A 15,951-nucleotide genomic window follows, 5' to 3' on the forward strand; every position below is an offset into this window, starting at 1 on the left:
CACAGGATATATTTACAGTCTTTGCAGTGGATATTTTAGTTCTTTTGTTTTCTTTAGGGACACTGAGCTTAATTGATATGTGGATGTAGTTTCTAGGTTTCTTCTACAGAAAGCCACTTTAGCTTTCTGGCTTGCTGTGAGCCTTGCCACACCCATGCAATGAGTGTGCTAAGTCTCTGCCAATGCTGAGAAGAAAAAGAAATGCACAAAATGGGGGTGGGGGGAGGGTTATAAGCAAGAAGGGGCTTCTGTTATATCAATGGCCAGAAGGGAAATGTACAAAGGGAGCTTTCTGCTACAAGACACTCTAGTAGATTCCCATAGTAGATACCCTTAGACTGCAGTTGTGGCACCACTAAACCTCTTTCTTTAAAGCTAAATACACTGAATTTTGTCAATCTTTCAGTGGACAACAAACCTAGGATAATTCTTTTAGCGTTTTTCAAAACCTGCTCCAAGAACATTAGGTTCATTAGGTTATTCTTTATAACTTCTCTGCTTTTTGTGAGTCACTGTTTTCCAGAATACTCCCCCCATTCTGTAAGTGTGACCTGTATTCTTGATTCCTAGATGTATGGGGTTCCATTTAGCTGTAAGAAAACATATTGTTCATTGTGACTTCCACTTACTATGCAAGCAAATCACTCTGTAACATTGACATGTCTTTTGCACACCTTACCAACAGTAATTTTATATTCTGCTAGATGACTGATAAAGCTACTGGGATAGAAACAAAATGCATCAGGAACTGATTCTTGTATGAACCCATAAAAAATTCTCCAGTTGTACAGTGATTTCCCATTTACAGTTATTTTTTGAGAACTGTGATTCAGTTTTTAATCAGTGTAATATGTAATATTTTTATAAGAATGTTGTGACATATTAAGTCAAACATTTTGTAGAAATGTAAATATATAACGATGCCACTGTTACCTTTGTCACCTAAATTTTTTATCTTTTTTGACAAATATTTGTTTAGAGCTGTTTTCCATAAGGCTCTGTGGATTTGTATTAATTCTGCCCTTGTTCTTTTATTATTTACTGTCTGCTTCATCAAATTTATCATGACTTTGTCTATAGAATTGTTGTCAAGCTAATTAGCCTATAAGTTGCGTGGTCACCTTATTTTATTCTTTTTATATATTGGCACATTAGATTTCTTCCATTTCACTGGAATTTCACCAAATTCAAAAATTGTTAAATATCAGCATTAGTGGCTCAGAGAGCTCCTTGGCCAATTTTGTTTAAATAGAGATGTCGAACATATGACCCAAGGGCTAGATCCAGCCCTTGGAGATGTTCCATCCAACCCACCAGTGGGCCAGGGAATTTGGGGTGTTGTTGCCCAGGGGTGGGGCATGTATTCAAATTGCAGAACTCGGGGCCAAATTTCGTGCGTTCACCATGGCTCTAGACTCCAATTTCATAGGTAGATTACAACCGCCTCCCACCCCATGCCTCTGATTGGCTGGGATGGCCAGCAGACACATGGGATGCCACCACCACCCCACTGCCCCCTAGCCTGGCCTGGCCCTGCTCCCCACCTGGCCCTGGCCTGCACAGGGGAAAAAAATGAGTCCCTCCTGGCCTCTCCCAAACCTGCACAGACATGGGGGCAGCTCGTTGCAGTCCTATTGCCCCCCCATCCAGGCCACACAGCTCCTCCCCCTGACCCTGGTCTGGCTCCACTCCTCCTGGCCCAGTCCTGCTCTTCTCAGCCCTATGCGGGCAATATGGATGGGCCACTGCCCCCCTGCTGCCCCCCACCCAGGCCACTTTCCCCCCCACACCCAGCTCTGCTCCCCTTGGCCCAGCCCCTCTCCCCCAATATAGCCTGGCCACGCTTACCCGCTAGCCCCCCTCAGCTTTGCTCTGCTCAGCCCAGCCCTGCTCCCTCCATCCCTGTCCCACACCCTCTGCAGTACCCACTTACTTTGGGATGAGCCCAGCAGGGCCAGGCAGCTATAACTGCGGAGAAGTAAAGGATGGCTGGGCCTGTCCATCTCTGGCTGGGCTGCAGGGTTGAGAGGTTGCAGGAGGGCAGCCCTCTCACGTAATCAGCAACCAGGGATGGTTGCTGCCCAGGAAAAAAAATTAAGAAAAACCTTTTATTTTTACACAGAGCCCTATTTCCCCTGCTTTTCTGAGGGGCTCCTTTTTTCACAGATTTCTGTAATTTTCACAGAAAATGTCTGATTTTGCATGTTCCACAAAAATTGTGAAATTGTGATTTTGTTACATCCCTACCCATAGGACATGGGCGTTATAGGCAAGGGGTGAGCAAGGACTGTGTCAACACAGCCTTGCATGTCTTGCAGCTGCTAAGAAATGGGGAGAAAATGTTTGGTAAGAATCCAGTTGGAAGTGTTAGTATTTGAATTGGTACAAAAAACTATCAAGGAAATCATACAAGTGGAATCATTATAAGGTGCAAGAGTGTGTGAGGTCAGACTGGTCCTTATTATGGAAATACAAACACCAGGGCCACGTCCAGATGAGTGTGGACAAAAGGTGTGCAACTACTAGTTCCACTAGTACTACTAGTTTGGTTTGGGGAACCAAATGTCCGTGCATGTGTGGACACAGCCCAGGAGTCCAAAAGAGATCTAGATATAAAAACTAAGAAACTGAGGAGGAGCCAGGGAGCAATAACTAATGGCATCTGAGAGGGAGATGGAATAAAAGCTCTTACTTGAAGAGAAACAAAGAAAGGACCTAATAATCTGTTCCAAGACTATAATTGTTGAATATTTCAAAGTTCAGTCTGGAAGAGGAGCATATAGTTGCTGATTATTAACAATTATTTACATTAAGCAGAAGGCGGGGTGGAGGTGCATCTTAGAAACTAACTGAATCAGAGGGGCATAAGCATAACATCTGATAGGGTAGTCTGTCGCTCAAGTAATCTTTTACCTGTCTCACTCAACTAGTCTTGATTTCAAACTTACATGGCTAACTACCTCTCTAACTTAATCATGGTTAGGGAAGATTGTGAGGAACTCTATATGGGCCTAAACACTGGGCAAGATCAAAAAGATCAAATTAATTGTAGGCAGTTGTGAATTGTGAATTAAAATGAGCAGTTCAAAGAAGATATAAACACTGATTCATTTTAAATAAAGTGAAAGTTCCAATCATCATTGTAGGTTTCTCAGTGAAGGTATCTAAGAAATGTCTACTGGTGTTTAAAAATGAATAAAATGCAAGCTTGTATTAAAATTAAAATAGAGGAGAATGCAGAAAATAGAATAATTCTTTCATTTAAATGCAATAATACTTTTTATTTTTAATAACAATACTAGGTTTTGTCGTATCTAAACCAAATGTAAGCAAAAAGCAAACTAGAGAATAGCAGTGAAAATGAATAGATATGTATGCATTAGCTCTACAATCTTATGAGAGATATTAAGATAGTAGTAACTTTGTTTGGAACGATTGTTGTGTTGTACTACATAAAATATTGTAACTTATGAATGTGCCTGTTAAGACTTTGACTTTCCTTCAATGAACAAATATATGTGATGCTGAGCTCACCAATTCTGCATGTCAAGAACTACCTTGTTTATTTGGAGAAGTTCATAACTGACTGTTAAAGGATTCAGAATTATATCAGATGAGTGGCATAGAACAGGGGTCAGTGATGTTTTGGGGCAGAGTGCCAAAAACACCCACAACCTTGACTTGTAAGATGTTGGCACGCCGGGACGGATGGCAGGGGAGCTGTGAGAGGCCCAATCCTTGTGGCAGCACAGCCCTGGCCACTTCTGTGTTGTCTGCCCCAAAGTACCCATGCCAAACAAAATGCCTTCACATACCACACTCTGGCATGTGCCTCTAGCATAGGAAAAGCTTCAGATACTCTTAAGAGTCCGCTTATAAAAAGGGGAAGCTCAATTGGAATTTAAAGACAACGTTGTTAGAGTGGATTATACAATGTTGATAACAAAATGTAGAGTGTGCCAGTAAAAATCTAACATTTTTTACAAAGCTTTGGTTTGCTTTGCTTGTCGTTGCAAAACTATCTTGTGCAGTATTGTATTTCTTGTAGGGAGTTAAAATGTATGAGGTGGCAACATAATGCTGGTGGTGTAGACCTGGACAGTGTTTAGCAGAGAGACGTATATGCTCATAGATTCATAGATGTTAGGGTCGGAAGGGACCTCCATAGATCATCGAGTCCGACCCCCTGCATAGGCAGGAAAGAGTGCTGGGTCTAGATGACCCCAGCTAGATGCTCATCTAACCTCCTCTTGAAGACCCCCAGGGTAGGGGAGAGCACCACCTCCCTTGGGAGCCCGTTCCAGACCTTGGCCACTCGAACTGTGAAGTTCTTCCTAATGTCCAATCTAAATCTGCTCTCTGCTAGCTTGTGGCCATTATTTCTTGTAACCCCCGGGAGTGCCTTGGTGAATAAAACCTCACCAATTCCCTTTTGTGCCCCCGTGATGAACTTATAGGCAGCCACAAGGTCGCCTCTCAACCTTCTCTTGCGGAGGCTGAAAAGGTCCAGTTTCTCTAGTCTCTCCTCGTAGGGCTTGGTCTGCAGGCCCTTAACCATACGAGTGGCCCTTCTCTGGACCCTCTCCAGGTTATCCGCATCCCTCCTGAAGTGTGGCGCCCAGAATTGCACGCAGTACTCCAACTGCGGTCTGACCAGCGCCTGATAGAGGGGAAGTATCACCTTTTTGGACCTATTCGTCATGCATCTGCTGATGCACGATAAAGTGCCATTGGCTTTTCTGATGGCTTCGTCACACTGCCGACTCATGTTCATCTTGGAGTCCACTAGGACTCCAAGATCCCTTTCCACCTCTTTGCCACCCAGCAGGTCATTTCCTAGGCTGTAGGTGTGCTGGACATTTTTCCTCCCTAGGTGCAGCACTTTGCATTTCTCCTTGTTGAACTGCATTCTGTTGTTTTCTGCCCACTTGTCCAACCTGTCTAGGTCTGCCTGCAGCTGTTCCCTGCCCTCCAGCGTGTCCACTTCTCCCCATAGCTTTGTGTCATCTGCAAACTTGGACAGAGTACATTTCACTCCCTCGTCCAAGTCACTGATGAAGACATTAAAGAGTATCGGTCCAAGGACCGAGCCCTGCGGGACCTCACTGCCCACACCCTTCCAGGTCGAAACTGACCCATCCACCACGACTTTCTGGTTGTGACCCTCTAGCCAATTCGTCACCCGCCGGACTGTGTAGTCATCCAAGTCACAGCCTCTTAACTTGTTCACCAGTACTGCTGTGCAACTGGGAATGATGTGCCCACTGTTCCTTCACCCTGACAAAGGTGAATAAATGTGGTGGGGTCATCAGGGTGGTCAGCATGCCAGACATCCACCAAAAAGTGGTCAAGAGACAAATTGTATTTTTTTTCTCATGAGTAATTGAAGAAACATTGCATTCCAGTTCTGCTGTGTACATTGCTTTCTACAAGAGGGAGATTTTGTTTTCTATAACTTGACATCCAAGAATATTCCCATATGAACTCTTCACATTTGTCTGTATTGAATATAAAGAATGTTGTCCTCATTTTCTTTGTAATTTACAGAAATTCAAGTCCAGTTTTAGACTGTACTACTTTTCACGAATCCAAGAGCTGAAGTATATCATGTTTGTCTCATTTATTTAGCAATGATTTAGATTACCATACAGTTGGAAGCAGATGTTTTAGAAAATGTATGTTTAACTATTTTTCAGGTTTATACTGCAAATTACTTAACTACTCAGGCTATAATTTTGATTTTTTGGCATGCTTACTCTTTGCCTGAATATTTATTTACAGGTGTTCATTAAGGGACATAAAGTAGACTTTATATAGTGAGTAGTCAAAGTTGAAAAAAACCTGCCTTTTATAAATTTCTAGAATACATGAAGTAAAAAATTACAATTCTGTACTTTGAGGTAACATTCAATACAACTGCTTAGTTGGCAGCTGAAGTTACAATTTAGGCTGAAAGTAGACATTGCCTTTGTGCTGCCATGAAAATTTTTATGGTGGCACAAAACCCAAGCAAACAGATGTCCATACCCTTTATTGTGCCACAAATGCCTAAAATTAAGGCTGCAATGATATGTAGTATAACTTCATGCTGCTTTTGTGTGGTGGAGGTCACTTTACCTTATGGCAGGAGAGCTCAGGCAGCTTGGACTTGCCCATGGTCTCCAGCTGCCTGAGTAGGCACGCCTGGGGCTTTGGTGAGGAGCCTGATCCTGCATGCCCCTGGATTTCTCCTGCACTCTCTAACAATTCCCCAACAGGGGCATTCCTCTGGCCCCCATTTTCAAAAAAGAAAGGAAGGAGGGCCCAGGAAACTACAGGCCCGTTAGTCTTTCCTTGGTCCTAGGGAAGCTCTTTGAGAAAATTATCCAGGAGCACATCTGCGAGGGACCAGCAGGGGAAATTATGCTTAGGGGCAACCAACATGGGTTCATTAGGGGCAGGTTCTGTCAGGGCAACCTGGTGGCCTTCTAAGATCAGGTCACACAATCCTTGGACACAGGTGTTGCGGTGGACATAGTCTTTCTGGACTTTAGGAAGACCTTCGACACTGTGTCTCACCCATTTCTCATTAAAAAATTAGGCGACTGTGGTGTCGATGCCTACACAGTCAGGTGGGTCGCAAATTGGCTAGAGGGCCGCACCCAGTGAGTGGTGGTGGATGGGTCATTTTCGACCGGGGGGGAATGTGGGCAGTAGGGTCCCCCAGGGCTCTGTCCTCAGGTCCGCACTGTTTACATCTTCATCAGCAACAGGGACAAGGGGGTGAAAAGCACCTTGTTCAAATTCACAGATGACACTAAGATGTGGGGAGAGGTGGGCATGCTAGAAGGGAGGGACAGGCTGCAATTGGATCTGTACAGGTTACAGGGGTGGGCAGATGAGAATAGGATGGGATTCAATACTGACAAGTGCAAGGGGCTGCACCTAGGGAGAAAGAACCAGCAGCATACCTATAGGCTGGGGAACTCCCTTCTCGTCAGCACAGAGGCAGAAAATGATTTTGGAGTCATTATTGATTCCAAGTTGAACATGGGCTGCCAATGTGAGGACGGGGTAAATATGGCTAACTGCACCTTGTCATGCATCCACAGATGCATCACGAGCAGGTCCAAGGAGGTGATCCTCCCCCTCTATGCAACATTGGTCAGGCTGCAGTTGGAGTACTGTGTCCAGTTCTGGGTGCTGCACTTCAGGAGGGATGTGGACAGCATTGAGAGGGTCCAGAGGAGGGCCACTCGCATGGTCAGGGGGCACCATGGCAGGCCCTATGAGAAGAGGCTATGGGACCTGAACCTGTTCAGCCTTCAGAAGAGAAGGCTGAGAGGGGATCTGGTGGCCGTCTATAAACTTACCAGGGGGGACCAGCGGGGAATGGGAGCGTCCTGTTTCCCTGAGCACTACCAGGAGTAACTAGGAATAATGGTCATAAGTTGATTGAAAGTAGGTTCAGGCTAGACATCAGGAGGCACTACTTCACAGTCAGGGTGGCTAAGAGCTGGAACCAACTTCTAAGGGAAGTGGTGCACACTCCTACCCTGGGGGGTCTTCAAAAGGAGGCTAGATAATCACCTAGCTGGGGTCATTTGACCCCAGTATTCTTTACTGCCCATGTCAGAGGGTTGGACTTGATGATCTGCTTAGGTCCCTTCCGACCCTACCAGCTACGAAACTATGAAGCCTTGGGAGCACCTGCTGAAAGTTCCTGCTTGCAAAGGCTTGCCTCAGGGATCTCCCAGCAAGGGATTCCTTTGGTAAAGGATTCATCGGGGATGCATATTGTGGTGTCACCTGCTCACTCAGTGCATGTCTCTGAAAATGGGGGAACCCTGGGCAGGTGTTTCTGGGACTTTAAGGGCCTCTGTTGTCAGCAGTGCACCCCAGAAATCCCTGGAGTTGGGGATGCTTTCTGCAAATGGGGGAACCACAAATTGTTCCCCCATTTGCAAAGTTGTTCCCCCATTTGTAGTTGTACCACAGGATTGGGCTCTTGAAGCCCTGGGAGTAGCAGGGGCCTGACGTCTTGGACACATCCTGGCACAGCTGAAGTTGCAAAAACAATGTCTGTTTTTAGCCTTAGTGTGGTAGGATTGTGGGTGAGGTGATGCTCTGTTAATGTTACATGATGATTTAGTAGTTCTGTTTGTTGTTTTACTCTTTAATCAGATTACCACATTCAGTGAAGTGACAATCTCTTAGTGCTTTTTATTTCAGCATTAAACATATTTTCAAACACTATAAAAGCTGTTATCAACTTCAGTGGGAGTGCTGTATTTTGATCTTCCTGTACTTATGTCCAAAAAACCCACCCAAAACAAAACAAAAACCCTTTGGCAAATAGTTTTTTTAATTAAGTAATAATATAGAAATAAATAGTTGGCTCCATTTAACAAGTTCTGTCTGAAGTTAACATTGGCACAGAAAGGACAGTACAGTAAGGACATGCACTATATACATTTCCAACAGATGGAAGTACTATTTTTAAAGCTTTGCATGTAATTACAAAATAAAACAGACTAACCAATCCAAAATAGGTCATTATGCATAACTTTAATAATATGAATAAGATATGGGTTTTTGCACTAATTTTGTCTTTTTCTTTATAAATCAGCACTCATAAACATCAAGATATTTTTTACTGAAACTCCAGTTACCTTTTCATTGTGATTGTAATGCTTTTGTTTCTATACTAATGTTTATTTTATGATTTAGTGAAAATGTGTTTTAGGCTTTTTCTTCTTCCCAACCACATTATTACAGAAATGCTACAATTATAATCTTCTACTTATTTTTTTCATAGATTCATTATGGGAAAGTATAATGAAGTGGTTATCCCTGTTTTGTAGGAGGGAAAGGATGTTTACAAATAATTAAAATTATTAAGTGCCTGATGCAAGGATTATTTTGTGCCTGCTATCATTATAGTGACAAAGGACTTTTTTCTCTAAGTTTCATTATTCTTTAATGATGTAAGAGTGCAGTGTGTTTAAGGTAAGAAACTATAAGGAATATATCTAACCAGACACTGAGGAAGAAATTGATTAGAAACTGGAATATGTTTTTACAGATAAAGATTTTCTTGGCCGATACCGATAGCCAGTGATTAACCAGCCATATCAGCCAATGCTAATCTGATAACCAATATTTAGTAATAATGCAAGGCATTTTAAACTACTGACATTTTTGTTTTGTTTTGCCTTTCTCACACCCCTCCCCCCCCGCCTGTTCTATCCCTCGATGAGGAAGACAGTGGCCACCTTATTCCTATGCATATCTCCCCCTTGCCTATGGCTCCTACCTGCAGCCCTGCTCCCCATAGAGCCCCTGCTGCGGTCCTGGGCAGGCAGAGTGGATCCTCATGTGAACAGTGGTGCCAGGCACATTTAGAGCCCCAGAGCACACTGCTGCTTCAGTGCTGGTGAGTCCCACACAGCCAAGCTCCTGCAGCCACCAGGGAGAAGTCGCTTTTGCAAAGGTACCCAGTGCCTGGTGGAAAGGAATATTCCTTTTGTAGCACCCTACCCTGCCCATGCACCCCCTCCCCCTCCTGCTGCTCTTCAGGACCTGTAGTCTTCCACAGGCTTGAGCCAGCAGTGAGGTGCAGGGACCAAACTACACGCGCTAGAGTGCTCTGGGCATGCAGTCCTAATTATCGGCTACAACAATCAAAAAAAGATGATAGCCAATAATATCATTTCTCCTTTTATCAGTGCCAATTCGATGGCCAACCAATATATCGGGGCATGCCTAGTTTTTTACCATATGTCTAAATGAAGATAAAAGTTCATACATTCATAGATTCATAGACTGTAAGGCTGGAAGGGACCTCAGTAGATTATCGGGTCCAGCCCCCTGCACCAAGCAAGAAAGACAACTGTGGTCGAATGACCCCAGCGAAGTGACTGTCCAGTATCCTCATGAAGATTTCCAGGGTAGGTGATTGCACCACCTCTGGAGGGAACTTACTCCACAGTCTGGACACCCTGACTATGAAAGTTTTTCCTAATGTTGAGTCTGAGTTCATTCAAATCAGTTTCTCATTTATCTTTCACATGTTAAAGAAGTATTTCAAAATATTGTAATGGATACCATTAACATACTATATAAATTCTAAAACATCTTTAATTTGGGATTATTATATGAAAAAGAATGAGACAAATGAATTGTGTTCAAAAAAGTTTTTTCATGGTAGACAATTGCCCTGAGAACAGTGCATTTTTTTAAAAGGTAGTAATGGCTAACAAGACTATATTTTTGGAATCCTTGTCTTTATGGCTCAAGACTGTATGCGAGTTCTAAAAATGCTGAAAGGATGTTAATCTGCTAGAAAACAGAATTAGAATTAGAAACAAAATAAATAAATATATTTTGCACCAGATAGGAGATTTCATAGGTATCTGTGACGAGTGTAGGTGTTATAGGGCTTGCTGCCACTGCCCTGAGCTCATTTTCCTACAGGCGGTGACAGGGTGGACATCGGCTTCGGATCACCTGGTCTGCCAGGAAGTTGGTCTTATGTTTCTTGCCTGCCATGACTTTGATGACATTATATTGCTAGGAGGCAATGGCCAAGGTGATCCTACCCGGTCTCAATCCCTGTTTTCTTCTCTGGGGCTCCAAACCTCCCCGTTATCCTACCTTAGCCTCTCCAGATGGCATTCGTAGTTCTCTGCAGCCAGATCTTAATGCTGCCAGTTGGTCTGTTGTTCTGACCTCTGCCACCAGGGTGACCGTCAGCTTTAGTTAGGTGCACACCCCTCCAGGGGCTGGCCTTGGCCTGCACTCAAATATCCAAAAAAAAAAAAAAAGAAAGCAAAACCTGACTGCTCTCAGTCTCTTTGTCAGACTCGGTCCATGTCCCCTTCACCTAGGGTCAGGCTCTCATGTCCCAGTCACAACAAAAAAAACCCCAGTTAATCCAGTCACTGTTCTGCACAGGCCTGCCCTGGCTTACTCGTGAGCATTCACAGTCCCAATGGGATCTCTCCCACGTGCAGCAAGGCTCTAACCTCAAAACAACAATCCTTCTGGCCTCTCCCCCGGATCCTCAGCTGTCGCTCCACTCCAGGGATTATCAAAAGCCTTGTGTGTGCCGGCCTCCACCTGCTTCCTTCTCTGGGTCACACTCACAGTGTTTCTTTGGCAGGTTTTGCAACACTTGCCTGCTGGGATGCTCAGCTCTTCTTCTCTCTGCAGCTGGCAGGGAATCAACCCCATTCTGCCCCTCTCCAGGACTGGAAATACCTCTGAGCAGCCTCCCTTCTCCAGTCTGGAGCAAGATGCTGCTCCGGAAGTGTGGTGATTGTTTCTCTTCCCTTCCCGTCTCCAGCTGCAGCCACACCTGCCCTCCATGCTGTAAGTGTTGCTTGCTTTCACTCTCCCTGTCTGTTGCTGCAGGCTGCTTTTCTTCTCCTGACCTCCCCTGCCTAGCATATAAGGCACCTCCAGGCCTTTGTTTACTCTTTCTCACTCCTTCACAGTATCCTATACTAAAAAGCGCTAACAAGTGTATAAAACAGAACTTAAAACAAAACTTATGAAACCAAATGTAACACTCTCATCCCAACAAGAAAATTATTGTTTCCCCCTTCTCTTGGCAATACTGTGGAACAACTGACTAGTAAAGAGGTCCTTCTGCACCTTGAGCTATAATACTTCATTTCTATCACTCTCCCAACAACCCCTGGCCTGAAGACCTTGATTGTCAAGTCTTCTTTTAAACCTTTGTTTCTAGCTTGATTGATTAGTGAGTTGTCCCCATTGTACCAAATCTAAATATATCTCTGCAGTTTTTACTGCTTTTGGCTGCATTTGTTTTGTACATGTGTATAAATTTCATGGAACTGAGCATTCACTCCTGAAAATTTAATATTGAAATAAATAAACCTACATTTACAGAGTCATATTTTACTTTTTATACAATAAAGTTGATGAAAAAACATGAATGTGTATAGTTTTAGTCCTTGAAAGAAGTTGTCTGCTGATTCTTTTGGTAAGCAGTATGAATAAAGAGCCTATGAGTTTTTGATACACACCAAGGTTTAAATTAGAAGGAACAGAAACCAGTTCAGTGGAACTCATTGTAGAAAATAGTGGGAAATTGAATTTGATTTGTTTTTAATACAAAGCTGAATTATTTACAAAGGAAATAACCCTTAAAGGCCAGTCACGCAGTATGTAAAAGAATAGCTGTTGCACAGTGTAAATGAATTTGTATATAGCTATATTATGCTGTAGCATTAAGTTAGTAGTATATAACATACTAGCATACTTTTTCCTTTATACCTGCATTTCCAAAATATTGTACATTACATTTGTGAAATGTTCTGATTCTTATCAGGCTGACATATTGGAAATAATCTTCTATATGAAACTATGAAAAATGTATATAAGCACATACTCATACTTGAGTGTATTACTTCATATTCTCTTCATATTCACTACTAATTTTTCTTTGGCGCTACTCAGATTATAAAACCAAATCTACTTTCAGTCATCCACTTTCACTTTCTGTGCCCACACTTGAGTACAGATTGCTGTTCTGTCCCACCAGAGACTTTTTGCTATTTGGATTTTAGAACTATTTAAATCAAAGGGGATACTTCCAACCCATCTTAGTCAAATTCTGCAAGGAAGAAAGGGGGTAGTTCAGTGAAGAGAATGGCTTCTTTAGGATTTAAGCATCCTCCCTTATTAGATGAATGGGCTAGGCTGCAGTAAATATATTTGTGTGCCAGGGGAAAACTGCTCTGCCAGGTAGAGATCTGATACAGGGTGTATTCATAAGATCAAGAGAAGACCCATACAGATAGTATGTTTTTTCCAGTAGAACTTTGTCCTTGCTCAAAGTTTAAGGCACATTCACCATATAGCTCAGAATAAGGTACTGTTCAATGTGATTAAGAATAGTGTAGACAGCTGTGCTCGACTCAACTCTGTCAGTGAGATCTGGCACGTCCATCCGCTGAATGCTAGTTCTTAGGGCCTTACAGCTTGGCTTACATTTACTCGTGTTAACGGGGCACACCCTCTATCTCACCCACCATGTCTTGATCTTATTCACAAGATGGGAGGATCCTTAACCGATAGCCTTCGCCCACTTGAGCACCCTGGGTTGTTGGTCCTTGGGGCTCTACCTCCCCTTATACCCTGTCCTTACGCCAACCAGATCTTATACTCTTGCCAGGCAGCTGGCCATCTGATGGAAAGATGGTATCATCAGCTAGCCACTCAGTTGGCTGAGCTCGAACTTGGTTAGTAGTCTCAGATTATGCTGTGGAAAGTCTCTCTCTGTAATGTCCTCTCCATTGCTATGTCTGGCTGAACAATTCGTCCATGCCTGGATTCTGCACCAAGTGGGCATGTCCTTTTTTCACCCTCACACTGCCAGAAGGTATCAGTCTCCTTCTCCAGCCCTGGCATCTAGCTACTAGTCCTGTGTCTTCTCAGCCCTGGTGATTAAGGGTCTCTACGCCTTTTATACAGTCTATGGGGCTTTTACTACAGTGTCCAGCAGGGCTAGCCTAGCTGGCTTATAGCTTCTAATACCTACGCATATTACTCTTACAGTCAATATGAAGTCATGGCTTCCCAGAACAAACTCATGATTGGAGCTCATGTCATTCTCCTGAGCATGTAACATTCCTCTAGGACCTGTGTGGCTCATTGCTCCCTATTCTTCACTGGAGTTTGTGTCCCCTGGGCTAGAGGCTCCTCTGAGCCTCTACTCAGGCAAGCAGGCTTTCCCCTGCTCACTTTGCCCATCCTGGGGCATGCTCCACTCGGACTCTGTGCTCTTGGTGCCATGGTCCTGAGTCTCTCTTTCTTCCTGCCAGCTTCGAGTGCACTTTCGTGATGTCAGCTCCTATGTGTCAGCCGCATGTGGCACACACTGATGAAGCGGGATGGACGCTGTGCCTGAGGCTCTCTGGTCCACACTGCCAGTAACCCTGCAGGTAAGTCCCGGGACCCAGTGGGTTTATGGGCATTCCAGCCTCATCTTGGGGGTCCAGTGGATTTCTTGGGGTCTCGTTGTCTGGGGACCACTTGCCCGGAGACTTCCCACTACCACAAATAGCAAAATTTCATCATTAGAAAATGTCTAAGATCCTGCATGTCTGTAATGACATGATCAAATACTACATTTTCTACTGGACTGGTGCCTGATTTGGTGCAAGAATGTGCCTCCACAGGGAAATATGTAGTGTAGGAGAATAAAGGACCCACGCCCAATTTTCACACAAGTCAGAAAGTGTGTAGTAAATGAGGCAAATATAGCAGGAAGAGAAAAACTGTTCTTATAGCTAAGGCAGTTGAATGCTTCTATAAGGAACTGGCTTCTATCTCTGCTTCTGCTACCAAATTCTTGTGTGATGCTAAGCCAGTCACTTAAATCAGATTTTCAGAGGTGGTTACTAATTGTTTGTTATTTGCTTTGTGAGTGGCTGATTTCATACAAAAATCAGTGCAAATTAAAATCAGTGGGAGCTGTACTTAAATATATAACATGCCACATAATGCTAAGTATTAAGCATCTCAAACTGGGCACCCAAAATTAGTGTATACATTAACCTTAATCTCTTTGTGTGTTACTTCCCCTTCTGTAACATGGGGATCATAACCATTCCCTCTCTTTACAGGGATTTTATAAAAAAAAAATCGTGTATGTGAAATACTCAAATACTATAGCAATGAAGACCATATAAAAGCCATTGAGGAAATTTAATACTCCTATCTTCAGAGCAGTATTTGATTAATGTGCACTAGAGGATGCCTCTATCCACATATTAAACACATTTAAATCCCTGCCAGCTAAGATCCAGCCTCTATCCTGTAGTTTCCTGTCATAATCTGTCCCATCTCATCATCTTATTTCCTGGCTCCTTTCCTTGCCACTCCTTGCGACACCACAGCTACCTGTCAGATGTCTTTCTCTTTTTCTGCTGTTCTAATTTGCCTTAAAATACAGTTTGTCTCTCTGCCCCCTTAGTTCTCATCTAATCTTACTATTTCCCCAGCTCCATTCAACTGTCTTCCACTTTCTTCAGGCTTCCAGTCTAGTCTCCTTGCTCAGTGAGCCCTAAGCTTCCTTTCTTCCCTTACCCAACCAGTCTTGGTTTCCTTGCTCAACCAGTACCAGTCTGTCCTGCCTAGATTGAAAACTTCTTCCTTCCCACTCTCTAGTTTTATAAACAGATAGAATACAAAGTGTGTTAGTAACTGTAAGTAGAAAAACTTGCAGAGTACCTATATGGCAGTGGGCTTGAACTAGACCCCCAAGGTACTTGTCCATCACACAGGTAATTGGAGTAGGATGTGAAGAAGAGAAGTGATGTGGTCTAGTAAATGATCTTTACATGCAAAATGATTTTCCTTTGAAATGGTATTGAGCTTCTGAAACACCCTTATATATTAGCATTTTAGGACAATTAAAAAATGGAAAGGTAAAGAAATGAAAGAAAAGAATAGTTGATGGCTCTGGAGAGCTTTTATATTCTACTTTTTGTGTTTTTCATTCACTTTTTCATGAATGTCTGTGGGTGTGTATGCACATATGCATATATATCTAGCATGCACCATTTAAGTAAATAACCTTGGGACAGAAAAAGGCTGTCTTTATCTTCACTGGGTGCATCAACATGAGATGCTTACTGCAGTTGCTTAATTAGCTCTGCAGCAAAGTGTCACCAGTCTACACGTACAGACCTGTTAGGCTGGAGTAAAGTAATTAACTCCTCTGTAGGTTAGTACTGCCAGATATAAGTGCTGTCCTACAGCGGAATTATTCACTCCACTGCAATGCACGTGTAGATGCTAATAGGGCTGGCTGGGAAGTGAGGGTTATTTAGTGTGGGGTCTGCCTGCTGGCTAGCCTCACACTGAAGCACCCTTGTGCCCCAGCCAGCCCCTCCATAGAAGTTTGAGCCAGGTGCCTCTGCCAGCTGGGGCTGTGCC

At 43.4% G+C, this 15,951-nt stretch overlaps 1 protein-coding gene across 3 annotated transcripts in view; it reads left to right on the forward strand.

The window, feature by feature from the left end:
• Positions 1-15,951, forward strand: part of METTL25 (methyltransferase like 25) — a 121,115-nt gene that overhangs the window by 2,672 nt on the left and 102,492 nt on the right. Inside the window, exon 2 of one of the 3 annotated variants that reach the window (XM_059726135.1) lies at positions 11,194-11,352. The exons of 1 other annotated variant lie outside the window; for it this stretch is intronic. In XM_059726135.1, coding sequence (XP_059582118.1) covers positions 11,194-11,352 — 159 coding nt within the window. Of the gene's footprint in view, positions 1-8,666; positions 11,353-15,951 lie in introns of those variants that run through there. One more of the 3 variants, XM_019494161.2, reaches the window with a different exon arrangement.

This window comes from Alligator mississippiensis, chromosome 4 (assembly GCF_030867095.1).
Source record: "Alligator mississippiensis isolate rAllMis1 chromosome 4, rAllMis1, whole genome shotgun sequence".
Lineage (NCBI taxonomy): Eukaryota > Metazoa > Chordata > Crocodylia > Alligatoridae > Alligator > Alligator mississippiensis.